This window comes from Ochotona princeps, chromosome 11 (assembly GCF_030435755.1).
Source record: "Ochotona princeps isolate mOchPri1 chromosome 11, mOchPri1.hap1, whole genome shotgun sequence".
NCBI classification, from domain to species: domain Eukaryota; kingdom Metazoa; phylum Chordata; class Mammalia; order Lagomorpha; family Ochotonidae; genus Ochotona; species Ochotona princeps.
This window is the reverse complement of record NC_080842.1, coordinates 49,960,519-49,980,881: the sequence shown is the minus strand read 5'-3', so window position 1 is coordinate 49,980,881 and position 20,363 is coordinate 49,960,519. Positions and strand designations below refer to the sequence as shown.

Genomic DNA, 20,363 nt, shown 5'->3' with positions numbered 1-20,363 from the left:
CTTATTAAGCCATTTCCCAGAAGGCATGCTGTATGTCTGGGCCAGATTTCAGGACAATGGGTAGGTACACAACAAGGTGTCCAGAAATGGCATGGGTTTAATTGTACTCCTGTGCGCAGTCAAAGGCCCACTCACCAAGACATTATCAGTAACATTAACTCTCAAGCTCATATTACTTGCCAAAGCCATCTCACAGGGGCAAACAATGCCTCAATAGATTTCAGGATTCTTAGCGGGGTGCTTGAGTTTCCATGCAAAAAGGTGGTGAGACTGAATCAAGGTGGTCAGAGAGAAACAGCTGGAAGCCCCCCAGGGCCCTGCCAAGCAGGGGAGCTGTTCTCTTCACACCTTCGTGCCATCTACACCTACTGCACGGTCCCCTGCACAGGGCTGAGCAAACCTTAGCTTGCCAGGAAGTGCAGAAACCAGGCATGAGTTCAGGTCATGCCAGGCTAGGCTGTCATACCCACTGGTTTGCATAAGCCAGGGATAGGAGCAGACTGAGCAGGGCCAGGTTGCAACACCAGCCAGCAGAATCGGGACTGGGTCAGGCCAGACTATAGCATCCAAAGGCAAAGGTCAAGACAAGTGAGGAACTATGCCAAGCTGGGTCAGAGCAGTCACTGGATACACAAGATCTATGTCTGGGTACAGTCCTGGTTGGGGAGCTAAGGGGACACCCTGGCTGGGTTGTGGTTTCTACTGGTGAGTGCAAAGGCCAGAGTGGGGGCTGTGTTCTGGTCTGGATATGGCTGCAGTCTCCCTTGGCATAAGTGTGGACTGGGTCTTGGGTGTGCTGAAATGGGCTAGACTCCAGCACTCACTGGTGCCCATGAGAACCAGGGTAGGTGTAGGACAGGCTAGGCTAGGTCTTTTCCCCCGCTGATCCAGTTGTGAGCTGTGTCTAGGTGTGGACCAGGTTTGGTTGGGCTGTAACACCCAATAATAAAAACCAAAATGGGTTGAAAGCTGGTCAGGTAAGGCCACTGTTCCTACTAGGACAGAAGGTGGACTAAGTAGGGTTGGCCCATGGACCCACTAATGGGCATGAGATCAGGCATTGCGAGAGATTCTGATGGAGGAGCTTGGGAAACTCCTCTGTCAGGACACAGCCCCTGCAAGTAAGTGCAAGAACCATGACAGGGAGCAGGGCCAGGTTGCAGCACCAGCCAGCAGAGTTGCGACTGGGTCAGGCCAGACTATAGCATCCAAAGGCAAAGGTCATGACAAGGAAATGGTACCCACTGGCACGCATTTTGTGCAGGTTGGGGGCAAACCAGGCTGGGCCAATTCACATTACCAGCTGGTGATTCCAAGCACCAGAATAGAGTGTGGGTTGGGCCGGGTTCGGTCTCAACACAAGCCAGTTCACATGAGGGCCAGAACTGGGGGCCAGCTGGGCTGTGCTAGGCTGTAGTCGCAGCCAGTATGAGCTGGAATTGAGAGTAGGCTGGGCCCAGCCAGGCTACAGCACCCACTGACAAATGCTGAGGTGAGACGGGCCATGCCAGGCCACATCACCCAACCAGCACATGTGGGACCCAGAGGAGGGAAAGGGCAAAGCCGGTAGGGAAACTCTGTGGGGCTCCCATGCTGGACTACCACTCCCCCGGAGAGTACAAGTTGGAATAGCGACAGACAAGAATGGGCATGGCTACAACACATGTTGGCCTCATATGGGCTGGATCAGGGAAAGTCAGGTTGGATTGACTGTTCTTACTGTTGCATGTGTAAGCCAGAGTAGGTGTGGGTTGGTTGGGCTTTGCCCCAGCATCAGCTAGCAGATGCTGGAACTGGGGGCTAATTCTGTCAAGTTAAACTGTAGAACAACCTGGAGAATAAAAGATCCAGGAGTGGGAGTGGGCACAGTAGAGAAATAGTGGGCACCTCCTTCTTGAGTTACCACTCCCACTGATGCACATGAGAACCAGGACTGGGGCAGGCATGGCTAGACACACAGTAGCACCAATCAGCACGTGTGTGGGGGCTGGATAGTGGGGCTAGTTGGATTGAACTAGGCTTCAATGCCCATTGACATGTATGAAAGCTAGATGGGATGTGGGGCAGACTGGACCAGTCTGCTATACATACGGGTAAGCACGGAAATCTGCAGGAAGTGGGATTGGTGGGGGTTATTGCAGGTCGCTCTGACTAGGTTGCAGCTCCCACTGGTTTGCCATTTTTAGTTGTTCCATTTGTTGGTTCCTTTGCTTGTTTGTTTTCACAAAATTTTATGTAGCTAACTTTTGTCTCTATTCTAAAAAAAAGGGCCTTCTTAAAAAGCTCAGAACAGTCTAGAGTGGACATGGTCAATGACTCAGCTGCAGTTCCACACCTGTTGGTGTAAGATGATCAGAGTAGGAGCAGGTGAAGCCACGGCTTGGAATGCTCACATTCCACAGGAGAGTCAGTCAAGTCCCAGCCACTCTGCTGCTGATCCATCTTCATGCCAGTCCACCTGGAAGGCAGCAGATCATGGTTCAAGTGCTTGATTCCTACCACTCACCAAAGAGACCAAGGTGCAGTTCCTGCCTCCTTACTTTGGCCTGACTAGGTCCTGCGGCTGTAGGTATTTGGAGAATGTACTAGCAGATGGAAGACCTCTCTTTATTGCTCCTCTCATGTGTCACTCTACCTTTCAAACAAATAACTAAATCTTAAAAATCAATCAATCAATCAATCCATAAGATATTGTGCATGGCTTTGTGCCAGCTCAGTTCTATGCATATTGCATCTATGACCTCATCCAATTCTGTTAGCAACAGGATGAGGCAGGTGTTATTATTCTGCCTTGACATCCTGAATAATACAGCAGGGAAGTACGGAGCTACAAAGGTCAAGAGGAGGAGGAAGAGGCAGAATGCAGGCTGAGAGGCACCATGGTTGTGGGTCACTCCTGAGCTAAGCTCACTATGCCCATTGTACCACAGGTTGCTTAAAACTTATGAAAGAAGTGCCACTGTGATGCCCATTTGACAGGTCAGGAAAAAAAGGTTGAGAAATATTCAGGCATTCATCCCAGGGCCCTGAGCTACAGAGAAATGGAGCTAGGGTTGAATCCCAAAGCCCTGCTTTACCACCTTTTTTCTCCACTGGTCCACCTCCAATATGTTGGTTGTAAATTTTTCAAGCACACAAAAGAATAAAAACCAAAGCAAGCAGCACCCTCAGGCAAGCAGTCGTAACGCTTTCTTTTGCTTACTTTATCTGGACTTTTCATACATATGTGTGTGTGTGTGTGTGTATATATATATATATATATATATATGTGCTGGGGTTCATGCAGTACGTGTGGATGGCACAAAGGTGTGAAGAGAACAGTTCCCCTGCTTGGCAGGGCCCGGGGGAGCTTCCAGCTGTTTGGCAGGGCCCGGCGGATTTCTCTCTGACCACCTTGATGCAGTCTCACCACCTTTTTGCATGGAAACTCAAGCACCCCACTAAGAATTCTGTAATCTATTGAGGCATTGTTTGCCCCTGTGAGATGGCTTTTGCCACCAACATGAGCTTGAGAGTTAATGTTATTGATAATGTCTTGGTGAGTGGGCCTTTAACTGCGCACAGGAGTACAATTAAACCCATGCCATTTCTAGACACCTTATTGTGTATCTATCCATTGCCCTGAAATCGGGTCCAGACATATAGCATGCCTTCTGGGAAATGGCTTAAAAAGAATTTTACAAAGAATGGAAGTGATGGGAGTGAGAGCTGAAACTGCTACGGCAATAAACATAGTTATTGTTATCTCAAAGGCTAGCCTGTCTTTGCAATTTTTTGAGCATAGAAAATGTAACTGTTTTAGCCCCTTTTATAATTTTTAGCTAGAGGAATTAAGGATGCTTTTATTAAAGAAAAATGCTTTTGATTATTGTTTCATTATTTATGGTTTGTAGAGTCTATAGTTGTAGGGGGATTTAACATTTGAAACTTTTGTTTTTAGATTTTACATTTTTTCCCTTGTAACCTATTTTCCCATTAAATAATGGACAAATTGTAGAAATAGAAATATGGTAGGAATGTACTACTGATTAGCAGGTAATCACATGTGCCTTGGCCTTGGAGTCCTGGCTATCGCTCCATGGCTACTGTTGAAAAATGAATAATGGCTTGCTTTGAAGAATATGAATACAGTATTTTGCAGAATTATCTTCAGAATTACCTCCATCCCCAGTCCTCCCACCCCTCCTCAGAGCCTCTTAGACAAAGGCCCTCTGGACCGAGTTTTTCAGGAATGCCCATGCCACCTGCCCCTCCAAGTACCTCTGGTGTCGGACTCCAGTCAGTCCTGCACCAGGAGCTGGGGTTGGGGTGGGGCTGGGGACATCTTGCCTTGTTGGACAAGCCTTTCCTAGGGGCTTGATGTCACAAAAATCACTGGGCAAAACTGCTCAGCCAGAGAACAGAGCTGTTCTGCACCACTATGTGGGATCCTGTGTACTCTGCACTCCGCTTCCCCCGCCCCTGTGGCCTGGGCCATCCCAGGAGGAGGCACCCAAGAGAGACACCCTGAGTTGAACTGACCTAACACCCTTCTCCAGGAAAGCCCTGGGAGACCTGAGCCCGAGGGCCAGTGCAAATTGCTTAGCCCTGCAGTACAGTCGGAATGACCGAATGTCTGTACATGCCCCCTTAGTCTTGAAGTAAAAATAGAACAATTAGTTGCTTGTGCAGAAGCTTGTGAGGTACCTGAGTAAATAAAAAGGACAGTTTTTTCTTGAACTGTTGTGAGAACGCACCAAGTGTCAGTGTCTGTGTCTTTCTTTATCACCGACTCCACACACCCTTCCCGAGTTCCGAACTTGGCTGGAGCTGGACTCCGGCATATAAGTGTGTATACATATATACATATATGTATACATGTGTATATATGTATATACATATACACATACATGCACATAGCTGAACCCATATCATACATATAATTTCATATTCTCAACTTTTCATTTTATTAATATTGACTTTTACTATAGAACATCCCAGCAAGAAGGGAACTTAATTGTGGGGGGGTGGATGTGACATGAAAGAGCTAAGATTCTTGTCATGTCCAGTCATACACCTGGAGTGTCGGCAAGTTCTCCAGCTATGGAAATTTGAACTCAGAATTTCCCCTTGAACTCAGGTGGAACACACACCTGGTCAGAATGCTCCACAGGCAGACCATGAGACAAGTTATCAAATGCAACTATTTTATTTTTAAAAAGATCCCAGATACACCTGAGAAAGAATGAGTGAAGGAGAAAAAAATAGGAAAGCAGAAAAGAAATAGTAATTTATCAAGGCATTTCTACTGTAGACAACCAAAACTGTGTCCTATTAGGGAACTCAGTAGCAATGAAAAAGTATACTCCAGATTTATCTTAAAAGTGAGTGACAACATTGGGGTGTTAATTCAGTTCTCTTTCTGACACAGCTTTGAAGGTCATTCCCAAGGGCAGCTGTCACTCTCTGGCCCCTATGGTCAGCAAGAAAACCCTTTGGACATTGAATCTTTCTAATGGTAGCAATGAGCAACCTTCAGCGTGTAGAGGCAAAAACCAAGCGTAACAAAACAGTACCAACTGCAATAGAAATATGCAACACACCAGCTACCAGCATGAAAGTCACGGAGTTTCTAAGATGGACCCCAGCATCCAGGGTTACATCACTGAAGACAGACACAGGAAATTCTTGATTTCATGGTAAGTCAAGTGAACTTTGTGATAGCAAAGAAACAGGTGGATGCTCCCTAAGTTGGAAATGAATTATTTAGGTTGCAATGATATCATGTCATGAACTTTTATCACCACGTTCTTATCTGCATTGTAAACTCCAAATCGTGCTTGCCTATGCCGTGATACAAAATGAAGGCATGGGTGGAAATCTCAGAAACAGCAATGCCGACGAGAGTAATTATTCTTAATTTTGTGTGTGAGTCTATTGATCTGTTTCTTTTGTTTGCTCAGTCAACTTAACATTAATAACTGCTCTCAGGTTTGCCCAGAAAAAAACATGTTTTGTCTTCTCCTTTGGCCATTCCAAGTAGGTCCTCCGTGCCATGAGACTTTTGAGCTTGTGATAGCTGTTAGGTATGGAGTACTGTGGGATGGGTTCCAGCAAGATCAGAATTAAGTTACTGGTTCCATCATGGAAGAGATTGTGGTGGGCAAAGTAGAGTTCGTAGTGGCACCACTCACTCTGGACAAAGTGGGGAGACAAAACAAAGATGGACTTGTAACTCTTCTCAATGCAGTTTACGATGTTCTCCACAATGCTCTTGCCAGGAACAAAGTTTCTTTCATGAAGACAAAGTCGGAGACCTGCTTTTTCTAGGTTGGGTACTAACTCATTCTTCACCCAGGCAGAATCATGCCCACTGTACGAAATAAAAGCATGGAACTCAAGAGCTCTTTGGAGCTCCTCTAATGGGAAGTGCCTTGCTCTGTACCGGGCCTGGGTCCATTGACACACCATCCTCAGATACCAGGGCACATCCAAACGAATGCAAAAGAAAGTTACAGAAGCAACCACCAATAGCAAGGTGGCCCCAATGGTCGCCATCAGAAGAGCTGGGCTGCAGGATAATTCAGACAAGTGGAAGTCCCTGAGTAGGATTCCTTTATAGCCTTCTGGATAGGCACACTTGTATGAATCAGGCCAGCCTTCTACCACCTCACTCGACAGCTGGCCTAGGCTTTTGATGAAGTCTCTGAGCTCGCATGTACAGAGGAATGGATTGCTTCCTGCTTTGATGGACGTAATCTGCTGGCAGCTCTGGAAGAACTGAGCGGATGGGTGGGACACTGAATTATGTTCAATGATCAGCACGGAGAGGCTGCTGAAGGTGCCACATCCAGGAAGATCCACCAAGGAGTTGAAAGCTACGTTGAGCTCTTGCAAAGATTCCAGGTGGGTGATATCTTTGGGAATGGTTGTTAATCGGTTATTGTGCAGATCAAGTACCTTGACCTTGAGGGGCAAACATCTGAAAACAGAGTCAGTAAGTGCATTTGAAGACAAATTTAAAGTTAATAAACTTTCAGTCCAAGAGCAATCTCCTTCATGTTCATTATTTCTTAGTAAATTTTGGCTAGCATCCAATTGTTGTAGAGACTTCATCTTTTTGGTCATATGAATTAAACTTGCAAAATCTTTTAATTGATTCTTCTGTAAGTTAAATGTCTTTAATTCAGTTAAGTTTCCACAGTCTTCAAAAACCTTGTCTGTCAAGAGATTGTTGGAAAAATCCAAGTGCAAAAATGGGCTAATTTGGAGTGGACAGAGCATGTGGATCATATGTGTACCCGACACTGAGAGATGTTGGATATTCATATTTGACAGTATTTTGTAGATGCAATCTTGTCGAAGACTGAACACATAACTAACAAGTTGGTGTATAGACAAGGTCTTTATGGAAGTGTTAGAATAATTAAATTCTTCACAACTCGGCTGACTCCATAGTTTCACATTTGAAATGGAGAAGTACTGTATGTTCGAAGGCCAAACCAACTGCAGGATCCTTATAAAAGATGTCCAAGTCATTTCAATGTTGTTTAAGGTGAAATTTGATAATCTTGGATTCTTGTGAAGTTTTGACAAAACATTTGAGAAATTGGAATATCCATTGTCATCTGGCCCACAGTTGATGTTAGACAATTCTAAACTCACTGCCATGTTGACTGACACATCCAAAGCAAAGCAGAATTCCATTCTGGGGGGGAAAATAATATGCAGACTCTCTGTGTGAACGTCTCGAAGCACCTCAGGCTCTTCTTCCATATACTGGTCTTCCAAGACCAGCAAAACCTTACTGATATTCAAATGAGCAATTGGCTGCACACTAGATTTTTGTAACCGTGTTGCACTTAAGCCCAGAAATTTTAGCTGAGACATGTTGCCAAATTCTTTGCATATGGGCAGAGCATCAAATGGGTTAAATGAGAGGTCTAAGTACTGGAAGTTCACAATTGGGTGGCAAGAAATCTTCCGCAGCTCGTTGTGGGACATATCCAAGTGTTCCAGCTCCTGGTTGTATTTGAAAACACTAAAATCAAGATACTGGATTCTGTTATGAGAGATGATCAAAATCCTCAGCTTCGTAAGTGGCAGGACATTTGATGTCTGAAGCTCAGATAGAGAGTTTTGTGATATATCTAATACTGTGGTTTTCAGGGATAGATCTTTGGGGAAATGGAACAGGCCTGTTTTTGACCTGTTAACAAAAAATTCACTTCCATCAGATAACTGAATTCTGACCTCAATTAGTATGACAATGATGGCAAAATGGAAGATGCTTGAAATATTTTCAGTCATTTTGTAACACTAGACATTCCTAAAGGTGGTTGCTGTTCTTCAGAATATCTTGATGCAGGTCCTGGAAGGAAGAGGGAATACACGTTAAATGATGACATTAACTTAGGCATGGCTGAAAGACTACAATTTTGGGGTTATAAAACCTAAAGTCAGGGGAACAGTAGATAGATAGATAGATAGATAGATAGATAGATAGGTAAATTACGTAAATTTTGTCAAATAGCTTAATATAGATGATATAATGGGTTGAATAGCAGTCCCCCATACGATACATCTGTCTCCTACCTATGACCCAATCTCCAGAAAATGTGAACCTTATTATATTTAGAGAAAGGATCTTTTCAAGGATAAAGTTAATGATTGTTAATTACTATTTGGAAGAAGTTCAGTGTTATTTATTTTTATGTATTTATTTTCCTTTATTTGAAACAGAAACAAACAGAGTCAGGGAGATTGATCTCCCATTCATTGGTTTACTTTCAAATGCTTACAACATCTAGATCTGGGATGGTCTTAAATTAGGGGCTTGGAACTCAATTCAAGTCTCCCATCTGGAGGTGGCTAGTGGCAGGAACCCAAATATTCAAGCCATGACCTGCCGCCTCCCAGGTTGCGCATCAGCAGGAAGCTGAAATTGGAAGCGGAGCCAGGACTCAAGTCCAGGATCCCATCCCAAGGGCATCTTGATTGCTTCACCCATTACCCACCCCAAGGCTAAGGATCTTAAGATCCAAGATCAGAAGGAAGCTGGCCCCTGAATCTAATGGCAGGTGGGCCTATGAGAAGAAGGCAGAGGGATGTTTAGCAGAACAGATGAGAATAGAACAGAATCACAAAGGAGAAGGCCATGGAAGACAGATGCAGAGGTTGGAGAGAGAGCCCCAAGCCCAGCAATGCCAGGAGCGGCAGAAGCTGGAGGAAGCCCTGGGGAGACTGCAGCCCCAAGGAGACTGAGCTGCCCTCCCCTCTACATCTTGCTTTGCTACTTCTGGCCCTCAGAACGGTGACAAATGAATTTCTGCTATTTTAGCTATTTTATTGAGATTTGTGACAGCGGCCACAGGAAACCAATACAGAGGGTTCATGGAAACTCCGCTCGGCCCAACTCTCCCAAGATCATTTAGAACCTGGGCTTGGGGCTGGTGCTGCGGCTCATCAGGTTAATCTGGTCTGGGAACACCTCAGACAAAGTTACTTTTGGGATCTCCCCAATCAAACTGCCGGACTCGGAACCCTAACCATGAAAAGACAGAGGGCAGAACAAATCAATCAACCACATCAGCCATATGTTGGCAAACGGAGACTCTAAGATGGACTATGTCATGTCAATCAGTGAATTCTTCAGTGACCTCATCGTGCTTGGAGTGGTGAGATGGGCAGCAATTCATAACCGTTGAACGATCAAAACTACTTGAGCAAGGCCCTCGGAGCATGGCCCACATCTGGACCTAGGGTGGGTGGGAGACTGGGTTGGGTTTCTCTCTTAAAACCCCCTTTACCTCAGATACCTGAAGGAAACAATGTGTAAATAATAGTCTTAACCACCTTCCTGTAGCCCTTGAACCTTTTTTTACCCTAATTAACTATGTAGATTGCCAAAAATACAATAAAAAATGGAAAAAGTTTAAAAAAAGGAACCTCAAGCCTTTCCCAGCAACCCAGCTCTTCGAAGGAACTTACTCAGCACCCCTGGAACTGCCTCTGGCAAGCCAGCAGCAGCAGCAGAGCCTGGGGTCCCTGTCCTCACCCCTGCTGCATCTCAATGGACTCATTGCACCCATTTTGCAGAAATTTCCCTGGTCAGATAGACAAATCAATCTGGTTTCCAGAGCTTTCCTGGAACTTACCCCGTAGTAGAGGTGTCCCACCATGCCTTAGCCATCCTGACTTCTTATTTCTTCTATTAGAGAAGAGATCTTGTAGCTTTTCATTGGCATTCATAAAGAGCTGAGCAAGCCAAATGACCAGAGCTGAAAGTTCATATGAAAAGTACAGGTGGCTTCCTTATAACATTTATGAAGCTTAACTAAAAGATCCAGAAATTTCCCAATTCTTTCTCTCTTGTTTCCTGAAAGATATACAACGACCATATTAAAAGATTGAAGGCTTGTGTACCAACCGAAATTCTTAGGCACTTGGGGTGGGTGTTGACATGGTGGCTAGGACGCTGCTTGGGATGCCCCATCCCATATCAGAGTCTGACTTCTAGTTCTCCCTCCACTCCTGAGTCCAGCTTCCTGCTAATGTGCACCGTGGGAGGCAGCAGGTTCAGGTTCAAGTACTTGGGGTCTGGCTGTCCATGTGGGAGATCCAGATTGAGTTCTTGGCTCCTGGACTTGGTCTATCCCAGATCTGGCTATCATGGGGATTTGAAGAGTAAATCAGTGCTTGATGGATCTCTCTCTCTCTCTCTCTCTCTCTCTCTCTCTCTCTCTCTCTCCCTCCCTTTCAAATAAGTAAATTAACTGACTTCCAAAAAATGTCAGATATTGAAATCCTAATTCCCAATGTGATAGTCTTAGGAAGTGGGGCCTTGGGTTGGTGAGCAGAGAATGAGTTTAGAACCCTTAAGAGTGGAGTTATAAAAGGGACCTCAGCGCACTTGCTAACCTTCTTTCTGTCATGTGAGGATCCAATGAGAAGGTGCCAATCTAAACACAAAAACCCAACTGTGCCAGTCCCTCCCTGCCCTCCTCAACCTCCCTACCTCCCTGTACTCTCCATCCCTGCCGAGCTCAGCCTTTTGGCCTCTAGAACTGTGGGAAGACGATGTGTGCCTATGACGCTGTGTCATGCACCCCTAACTGATTAAAACAGTTGAGTGAAAATAATGTCTGGTTACTGCCTAGGCCAGTTGCCAAATGTCTCAAACCAGAACTCTTACAAGCTGGGTCCTAGTAAAAGTGGTTTGGGCTTAAGGCTCAAGCAGGGCTCCTTACTAACTTGTCCCCTTGAATCTGAGTCAGGAGCACTTCCCACCTCTGGCCAACCCCACAGCTGAAGGCAACAGTGGTCAGTGTTCTCAGGCCTGGTGTGTAGATGGACCAAGAAACAAGGACTGGACAGGGCCCTCTGTGCAAGGACGTGACTGCTCAGCACACAGAATACCCACCACAAGCAAAGGGAACATTTCCTTATTCCTTTAACAGTTGATCAGAAACCACCATGGAAGATTTAAATTGACAAAATTTCCTGTTTCCATGCATTGAATGAAAGCACAGCTTTGGTTTTATATGGAGCTAAATGAATTGACTTACATATCTTTATAGCTAGCTAAATTAATTGACTCAAATACCCAACTGCCATTTTGCCACTTCATTTAGTCACTAAAGTACTCAGTTTATGAAGCTGTTTTATTTCTGTAATCAAGCAATCAAAGCATTGCAGCATCAGTGATTTCAAGGTATTTACATAGTCTTTAAATTGTATGTACCAAACATGCTAGATCAATGGAAGCCAGGGTCAGGATTCCTTAAGACAAACAAGATTTTTGTTGTTGTTTTTTAAAATTTAACTTTTAGATTTACTTTTATTGTATTTGGAGGTCAAGACAAAGAGAAAGATCTTTCGTCCACTAGCTCACTCACCAAATGCCTGCAAGAGCAAAGGTTGGGCTGGTCTTCAAAGCCGGGGACCCTGAACTCAACCAAATGGGTGGCAAGGACTCAGGTGCTTGAGCTGGCCTCTGCAGGAAGCAGACTTAGGAGTGAAGTAGCTGGGACTTGAACCAGGTGCTCTGATAAAGGACAGCAGGCATCTCAAGTGGCAGCTTATCCTCTGTGCCACAAAGCCACATTGAAACAAAATATTTTTTTTATCTCAGTCACCATCACTAAGTCTCATCTGTACTGGAAACCTCAAAATCAGTTTATTGCCAAACAGATCATTATTTGCTAAATTAATAAGTAAAGGGGTGCTTTAATTTGACAGCCTATCATACCCAGGGGGTATTTGCCGATTTTTATGATCATGGTAAGCTTAGATTTACATTATTGGATACAATGAATCAATACATTTGAATTGTCTCTGAAAGTTTAGGAATATCAAATCGGGACTTGGGTCCCAAGGAATACTACACAGACAATCTAACACATTAAGTTCTGTTCTGCAAATACTTCATTCTTCCATGTGCCAGTCCAGCTACAGCTAGCTATTAACCACCGGTTGAAAGAAAGGATTGGAGCTAGTTCAGGAGCTTTTGGTTTTTTTTTTTTTTTTTTTTTTTTTGCATGGTTCCCTTTGTGGTTTTGTAAACTTGAGCCTTTTGTTGTAAAGAAACATTCACTTTCAAATCTTTTGATCAAATGGGGTGTTGCCTAGGAAACATTCTCAAACCTACAATTCCACCTGACTTCTAGCTCCCAGGACACTGTCAGTGGTCTGAGAACACAGATAAGATTAGCAGGAACACTCCACTTGCCTATAAAACAGAAATTGTACCATTTTGGGGAGAAATTGACTAACATCCTATATTACATCAATTTTCTTACTATAAGGATACTTGAAATAGCTACTTGATAAAGATACAGGGTTTGTTTTAGCTTACCGTGCTGGCCCAAGATTATCAAGAGGCTGTGTCTAGCTGTGATCTGGCTGGATGAGTTCAAAGTGACAAAAGGTATGCGTGTGTGTCTCTTCTTACAAAGCCCACTGTGTTCAGTCACAGTGTCCCACACTGACGACCCTATCTGATCACAATCACATCACCTAAAGGCTCCTCCTCTGGTCACATAAGCAAATTAAGTTTCCACCTACTTAGTAGCCCACAATGGGAATTAAATGTGAACTCGCAAACCCTTGGGGGAAACTCAAATCCAAATGATAGCACATTGTGCCTTCCTTAACCTTCTGATTGTGATGGGAACATGAAAGGGATGGGGAGGCAGGGTGAAGTGCAATGATCTCTGAAACCAACAACCAGCAGTTCTGTAAAAAAATAAAACAAAACAACAAAACACACCAGGATATACCTGAGACCCAAATACTCATCTCTCAACCTGAAAACATCCCTTGAAAGCAAAATCAGGAGCGAGCATCATTCAAGAAAATGTGCTTTCTCTGACTTGGGACTAGGATCGAATAGACAAGTGCTAGCTCAACAGTAACTACATATGAGAGACACAGCCTGCTTAGGAACATGTCTAAGCACTCAGTCAGAGACTTGGGATCCCGCTCCTGAAGAACTGACCATTATTTTCTTTTCCAGAGTAAAGTAAAACTTTGCTTACCAAGACAACCCGCCGTGGCTTCTGTTTGCTAGTCTGCAGAAAATTCAAGCACTTCCTTGAACATTTTTTAAATTGGTAATCCTAGTAAGTACCAGAGGGGAAAAAAGGGCTCTTTTCTGCCATCTACTGAATGTTACTGGAATGACATTACAGAGTTCAAATGTTTTTCTTCCTAGTCATACATAAACTAGGATCAGCAGGCTCCCTGATACGTGTGTACCAACGTGCAAGTGTGTTTTCATGCTGTATTTCAGGACTACTGTCTATACCTGCGGGATGAAGCAAGTGGTGCTAATGATCTGTAGATCATCACTGACTAGATTCAGAACACTTCTCATAGTCGTGCTGGCGAGACCTGGAGTGAGACCTGGAGTGCGGGTTTGACTGCTTTGTTCTCTGCCTCACCTTTTGATTGGTCTACTATTACAAGTGACGGATGACTGACAGCAGACAGAGGGAGGGGTCAAGACCCAAGTTTTGCTAAATACCTTCACAGGGAAGGCAGGCATCACGTGTGCTGGAGAGTGAATGTCAGCCACGCCTTTTTTGACATATTGCTTTGCAGAAGCAAAATCTGAATTTCTTATCCACTGATATTTTTAAACTTTCTTCAAAATCATGATTTTTGAAACAGCATGGAAAACACTACAGAGTGTTTCTTTGCTAGCTAAGGTCTAAGCTACTTCTGGATTGGTGGTTGCTGCAGGTTCAAGGAAGTTGTTCTGATGACTCTGCCTTTACCTATAGAACAACAAGAACAATAACAAGAAGAACAGGTAGCACACAGGTGGGCTGGACATTTGGCATAGCGGTGAAGATGTCCCTTGAGATACCCAGACCCCCATATCAGAGTGTCTGCAGTCCAGCTTCTGCTCCTGGTTCTAGTTTCCTGTTCATTGATATCCTGGGAGGCAGCAGGTACTGGTTCAAGTACTTGGGTCTCTGCCATCCATGTGGGAGACATGGAGGCTTCTGGTTTTAGCCAGGCCCGGCCATGATTATTGCAGATATTTGGAGAGTGAGTCAGTAAGTGGCTAGCTCTTTATCTCATCTATTTATATATCTGCCTGCCTTTCAAATAAAAATAAATCTTTAAAATTCTAAATGAATAGCATATAATAGGCAAATAAAGCTAAGAAATGCCAACACTCTGCCTCTCAACCATCCCCAGCATCCCCGTGGCATCCAATCGAAAACCCGACGTGCAGACTCGACTCTCTCCTTCCATTATTTCCTCCTATAATCAGCATCTCTGCCACACAGCAGTAGAGCCCAACTTTACTACCTTAAGAACCCTGGGATTCTTTCAAACATGATATTCCCTCTGTCTCCTCAACCTCAGAGTTTGTTAAAAAGGGGAACTACATCTTTCAATCATTTTCTGAAACTGTAAGGGAAATACCACCTGCCATGTCTGCCCTCAAACCCACCTCTGGAGAGGAGGGAGATCTGGGTCTGAACATCAAGCTGTGTGATCTCAGGTCCGGAGCGTGAGGCCCAGGGAAGGGAACAGCAAGCAAGGTGACTTGAGCTCTGAACCCTGCTGGGCTTCCCTTCAAGTTCACTCCACCACTCACAGTTGCCTGCTGTTTTCTTTCTCCCCCTCACCCAGTGAAAAACCACCAAACCACACACTTGTCATTGTGTATGCCTGCTATGGTTTGAATGTGATCTGTCTCCTAAGAGTAGCATCCTGGAAGCTTCGTCCCCAGTGTGACAGTGTTGAGGCGATGGCACCTTCAGAAAGGTGAGGCCTAGCAGAAGGTGATTAGGGCATTGGGGTACAACCCTCAGGAGGCTGGCTCTCATAAGAGGGAGTTGATGTGAAGCAAGGCCACCACATACATTGGGCTCCCTCTGTGTGCAACTCTCTGCCTTTCCATTTTTGCACCATCTTGTGAGAACCAAAAGACCTGCATCAAAGCCTGCACCGATGGGGCTGCCCATTCTTGGGCTTTCAGCCTCCAAATCGAAGTCAACCACTTCTCTGCACATGACCCAACCCTCTCAGAGATCCTGTTAAACACAACACATAATGGAAAACTGCAGCACCCGTGCAGGCTACATCCGTATGCCCTAAGAAAAACTTCAGTTCTCAGACACTGTGGCAGTGGCTGCTTTTTCTCCCCTAAAGAAAATATTTGTTTCATTTTTATTTGAAAGGCAAAGTTATAGAGAGAAGGCGAGACAGAAAGACCTTTCATCTTCCGGTTCGCTCCCCAAATGGTTGCATCAGTTGAAGCTGAGCCAGTCTGGAGCCAGGAGTCAGGAGCTTCTCCCAAGTCTCCTACATGTTTGCAGGGTCTAAGAGCCTGATCCATTCTCTGCTACCTTCCCAGGCGACAAGCAGGGAGCTGGATGGGAAGCAGAGCAGCTGGGACATGAACTGCATCCATACAGAATACCAGCATCACAAGTAGATGCTTAGTCTACTATGTATCACTTCTTTAAAAAAAAACTTTAATATTTTATCTAACAAATATGTCTAAAATATTGTTTTAATAGTCTATCAATACATTTATATGAAATTGTTATTGAGATAGTGCATATATTTTTCCATTCTGAATTTTCAAAATGCAATGTATATTTTTCATTTACAGCCCATTTCCTTCGAGATGCCCGTACTGCAACTGCCCAGTGGTCACCTGTAGCGTAAAGCAGGTCTGCATGGAGTCATCACAGCCATACAAAGAAGTGCACAAGTACAAACTCAAGTCCATTAACAGAGGCCCAAAGAGCTCATTAGACGGGAAGATTTCATATCTCATACTCTAGGAAACTCCATACTTCTCTCCACAATAGCCCCTTATCCTGTATCTAGGCATTCTTCCCAGGACCCAAGGCAGTACGCTTTATTGAAATATAATTCACATACTTAAAATTTCATCATTGAAAGTATACAATCCAATTATTTTAGGTATATTCACAGGGTTGTGCAGCTAACACCACAGTCAAGTCAGATCATCTTCACACTTTTAAAAAAGCACTGGGTCCCTTGTCTATACCCTCCATGCCTTTATGTGCCCCAACCACAGGCAGCTGAGGATACACTCTGTAGGTTAGATTTATTTTATTTTATTATTTTTTTTATCGGAAAGGCAGATACACAGAGAGAAGGAGATACAGGGAGAAAGATCTTCCATCCACTGCTTCACTTCACTCCCAGTGGCTGCAACAGCAGGAACTGAGCCAATCCGAAGGCAGGAGCCAGAAGCTTCTTCCAGATCTCCCATATGGGTGCAGGGTCCCAAGGCCTTGGGGTATCCTCTACTGCTTTTCCAGGCCACAGGCAGGGAGCTGGATTGGAAGTGAAGCAGCCGGGACACAAACCGGTGTGCATATGGGATGCCAGTGCTTAAAGGAGGAGGATTAGCTCATTGAGCCATTGACCCGGCCCATTTTTCCATTCTTGATAGAAGCTTTTTAAGTACAAGAATTTTTGAAGGTATGCAATTTGTCTCCTTTTTGTTTGTAAATTTGGTCTCATAACTAAGAAACTATTTTAAAAATCCAAAAATATAAAGATTTACACAAATATTTTTTTCTTCTGGAAGCTTCATAGTTCTAACTCATATAGGTTGTTGATATATTTTGAATTTATTTTTGCATACAGTATGAGGTAAAAACCAAAGAGTTTTTTGCCTGTAGGTACCCAATGATCCCAGCCCCATTTATTGAAAAGACAATTCTTTTCCCCACCACCGTTATAAACAGCCAATTGACCACTGTTGTCTGAATTGATCTGTGGACCTGGTTCTCCTCCATTGATTGCCTTGTCAATCATAAACCAGAGTCCATTGTCTTGATTCCTGTAGCTTGACAGTAATTTTTGACATCAGAAACTGTGTGCCTTCTAACTTTGTTCTTCTTTTTCAAGATTATGAAGAGACTTCTGGACCCTGCCTTTTCGTATGAGTTTTAGAATAAGTTCATCCACTTAAGCCAAAAAGCCAGCTGGCATTTCAGGGATCATGTTTATTCTACAGATCATAATATTAAGTGTTCCAGTACATGGGCATGGGATGTACTTTATTGATTCTAGTTTTCTTTAGGTTCTTTCAATACTCTTGTGCTTTCTTGAGTTTAGGTTTCACACATTAAAAAAAAAAATAGTTTATTTACTTGAAAGAGTTTCAGAGAGAGGGAGAGATGCAGAGAGGGAAAGCTTCCATCTGCTAGTTTATTTCCCAGTAGCTGGACCGGGGTCAGGCCAAAGCCAGGAGCTAGAAGCTTCTTCCAGGTCTCCTACATGGTGAGTCAGAGTCCAGGCATTTAGGTCACCTTCTGCTGCTTTTCCCAAGCCTTTATCAAGGGGCTGGATTGGAAGTAGAACAGCTGGGACATGGACCAGTACCCATATGGGATGCCAGTATTGCAGGTGTTGGTTTTATCCACTACTCTAAATCACTGATCCTGCGCTCCTTTTGATAAATTTGTTTCTAAATAGTTTTGATGCTATAAATGATATTTTCTAATTTTCCGTATTTGGCTTGTTCATTGGTGCTATATATGAATAGCCCAGTTTTAAAAGTTATTACATATCTTTCAACTTTACTTTCACTTTTATTTTTTGTTTCTTTTGGAAAGAGAGTGAGAGTCTCTCACCACTGGTTTTACTCTGAGAGCTGGGCCAAGCTGAAGCCAGCAGCCAGGGACTCCTTCTGGGTTTCCCACATAGGTGATAGGGACTCAAATATTTGAACAATCACCTGCTGTCTCCCAGGGTGTTTGTCAGAAAACTGGAGCAGAGTGGAGAGTCTTAACTGCTGCAGCCAAAACCTGTCTCCCAGGTTTTTAAAGTGGTATTATGGGCTTAATTTATAGGTTCCGCCTATAATTTATTTGTTAACATCTTTGTAAAAGGTGTATTTAATTAGTGATAGAGTGACAGAGAAGAAAGATCTTCCATGCACTGGTTCACTCCCCAGAGGGTTACAACAGCCAGAGGCTGAGCCAGATCAAAGCCAGCAGTCAAGAACTTTACCCGGGTCTCCCCTGTGGGTGGTAGAGATCCACACATCTGGTCCATCACCTGCTGCCTCCTAGGTTGCACATTAGCAGGAAGCCAGAACAGAGAGCACAGCTGGGACTTGAACCTGGACACTCGCTCATGAGATGTGGGCATTCCATCCAGCAGCCGTGCTGTAATGCCTGCCCTGCTATGTTGAGATTACAGCCCGCACTGGGATAGGTGGTGCTTTGGTGAAGTGATTTAGCCAAGAGGTTAGAGCCCTTGCAAATAGGATTAGTATGTTTCTAAAGGCAACCCCAGAGAGCTATCTCACTAGGCTCCTTTCTGCTGTATAAGGGAGGCTACAGTGCAAAGAAGAAGCAAACCCACTGGCACCCCGATCTCTAATCACCATCCTTTGATTGTGAGAAACAATTTTCTGTCTTCTAAAACCACCTGGTCTATAGGACTCAGTTATGGAGGCCTGGGTGACTAAGACTGGAGAATTGCTATGTATTTCATCTAAATAAGGTCATCTCACCTTTAGACAGCAGTGCTTTTAGCTCTTCTTTTCCCATGAGATTCCTAACTGCATCATTGCCCTGACTAGCACTCTCAACAAAACGTTGTCTGGAAGTGATGGGAGCAGACATTCTTGTCTGGTTCTTACTGTCACGGGGAAGGCTTTGGTTGATTAGTCATGGAGGACGATATTAACCCAGAGTTGCACACGGGGCTATCAGCTAAGAGAAGGTTCTTTCCTATGCTGGTTTGCTGGGTGTTTTTAACACGGAAGTAGAGAGTATCGTTTCTTAATCACCAAGGGAGAAAATAGATGTGGTGAGCATGGTGCTGCGGTTTGCAAGGTAACTCTCTTCCCTGCTTTCCCTACACCAGTCCCAAACTGCCAAATCCTCCCCTCTGCTTGATCTGACAGCTCCACCTGGAGCCCTGGAGAGCTTGTCAGGAACGAGAACAGATGTCACTTACACACTGACCTCTTGGTGAATTCTGCCTTACCGACCTCGAGTTTTTCAGCCAAGTTTCTCAAGTTACCACTGATGATGGGTCAGTACCTGAGTAAGCCCTGTGTTGGCTAAGAGCAGGTGTCTACAGTCACCTGCCTGCGGAGATGTTGCTCCTTCAGTTTCATAAACAAGTCCGCCAGCATTTTTGTTCTGAATTTTCTGGGATTGCCTTAGGATAAATTCCTGGAAAGAACGTGGGCATTTTGATGTTCTTGATGCATTTGGCCAACATGCTTCTCATGGGTCTGCTTTTATTTGCCTGCTCTCCCAGGGTGTGCTGTGTGTATTTCACACATGTTCGGCAGGATGCTGTGCCGCCGATCTGACTGTGTGGTAGATACCTCATTATCATTGCTATCTTTATTTTCTTTTATTATCAACATTGTTGAATTTTTTATGGTTATCTAAAATCTTCATCCCTGAAGCAAATTATCTGTACATGTGGTTTTGCCTATTTTTATATTTGGATTACATTTCCACCATTCTTTAAAAGATTTATTCATTCAAAAAATGAGAGATGGGAAGAGAGAAAGAGTTTCATCTGATACACTTTTCAACAGCCAGGTTTGAGACCAGGTAGAAGCCAGAAGCCATGAATCCTACCTAGAGCTCCCATTTAGGTATCAGGGATCCAAATACTTGATGCTTTATCTGCTGCTGTCCCAGGTTCACTAGCAGGGAGCTAGATTGAAAAGAGAGCAACTGGGTCTTGAAGCAGTATTCCAGCATGGGTTGCTGGCATTGCAAGTGGCTGCTTAACTCTCTGCGCTACAATACTGGCCCTGCCATTTAACTGTACATTCTCTTTTGTGCTCTGATGTGAACTCTATCAAACTTTTTGCAAACATCTTTCCCCCATTGATCACC

General features: G+C 44.1%; 1 protein-coding gene across 8 annotated transcripts in view; it reads right to left on the bottom strand.

Annotated features, from left to right (window-relative positions):
* Window positions 1-4,890: 4,890 nt before the first annotated feature.
* TLR1 (toll like receptor 1) overlaps window positions 4,891-20,363 on the bottom strand; it is a 32,776-nt gene continuing 17,303 nt past the window's right edge. For 2 of the 8 annotated variants that reach the window (XM_058670203.1, XM_058670202.1), the window contains 3 exons: window positions 10,137-10,236; window positions 9,417-9,523; window positions 4,891-8,350 (listed from right to left, as the gene is read on the bottom strand). In XM_058670203.1, coding sequence (XP_058526186.1) covers window positions 5,914-8,289 — 2,376 coding nt within the window. In that variant the 5' untranslated portion in view covers window positions 8,290-8,350; window positions 9,417-9,523; window positions 10,137-10,236 and the 3' untranslated portion in view covers window positions 4,891-5,913. Of the gene's footprint in view, window positions 8,351-9,416; window positions 9,524-10,136; window positions 10,237-13,517; window positions 13,860-20,363 lie in introns of those variants that run through there. The other 6 variants (XM_058670205.1, XM_058670204.1, XM_058670206.1 and 3 more) reach the window with 4 other exon arrangements.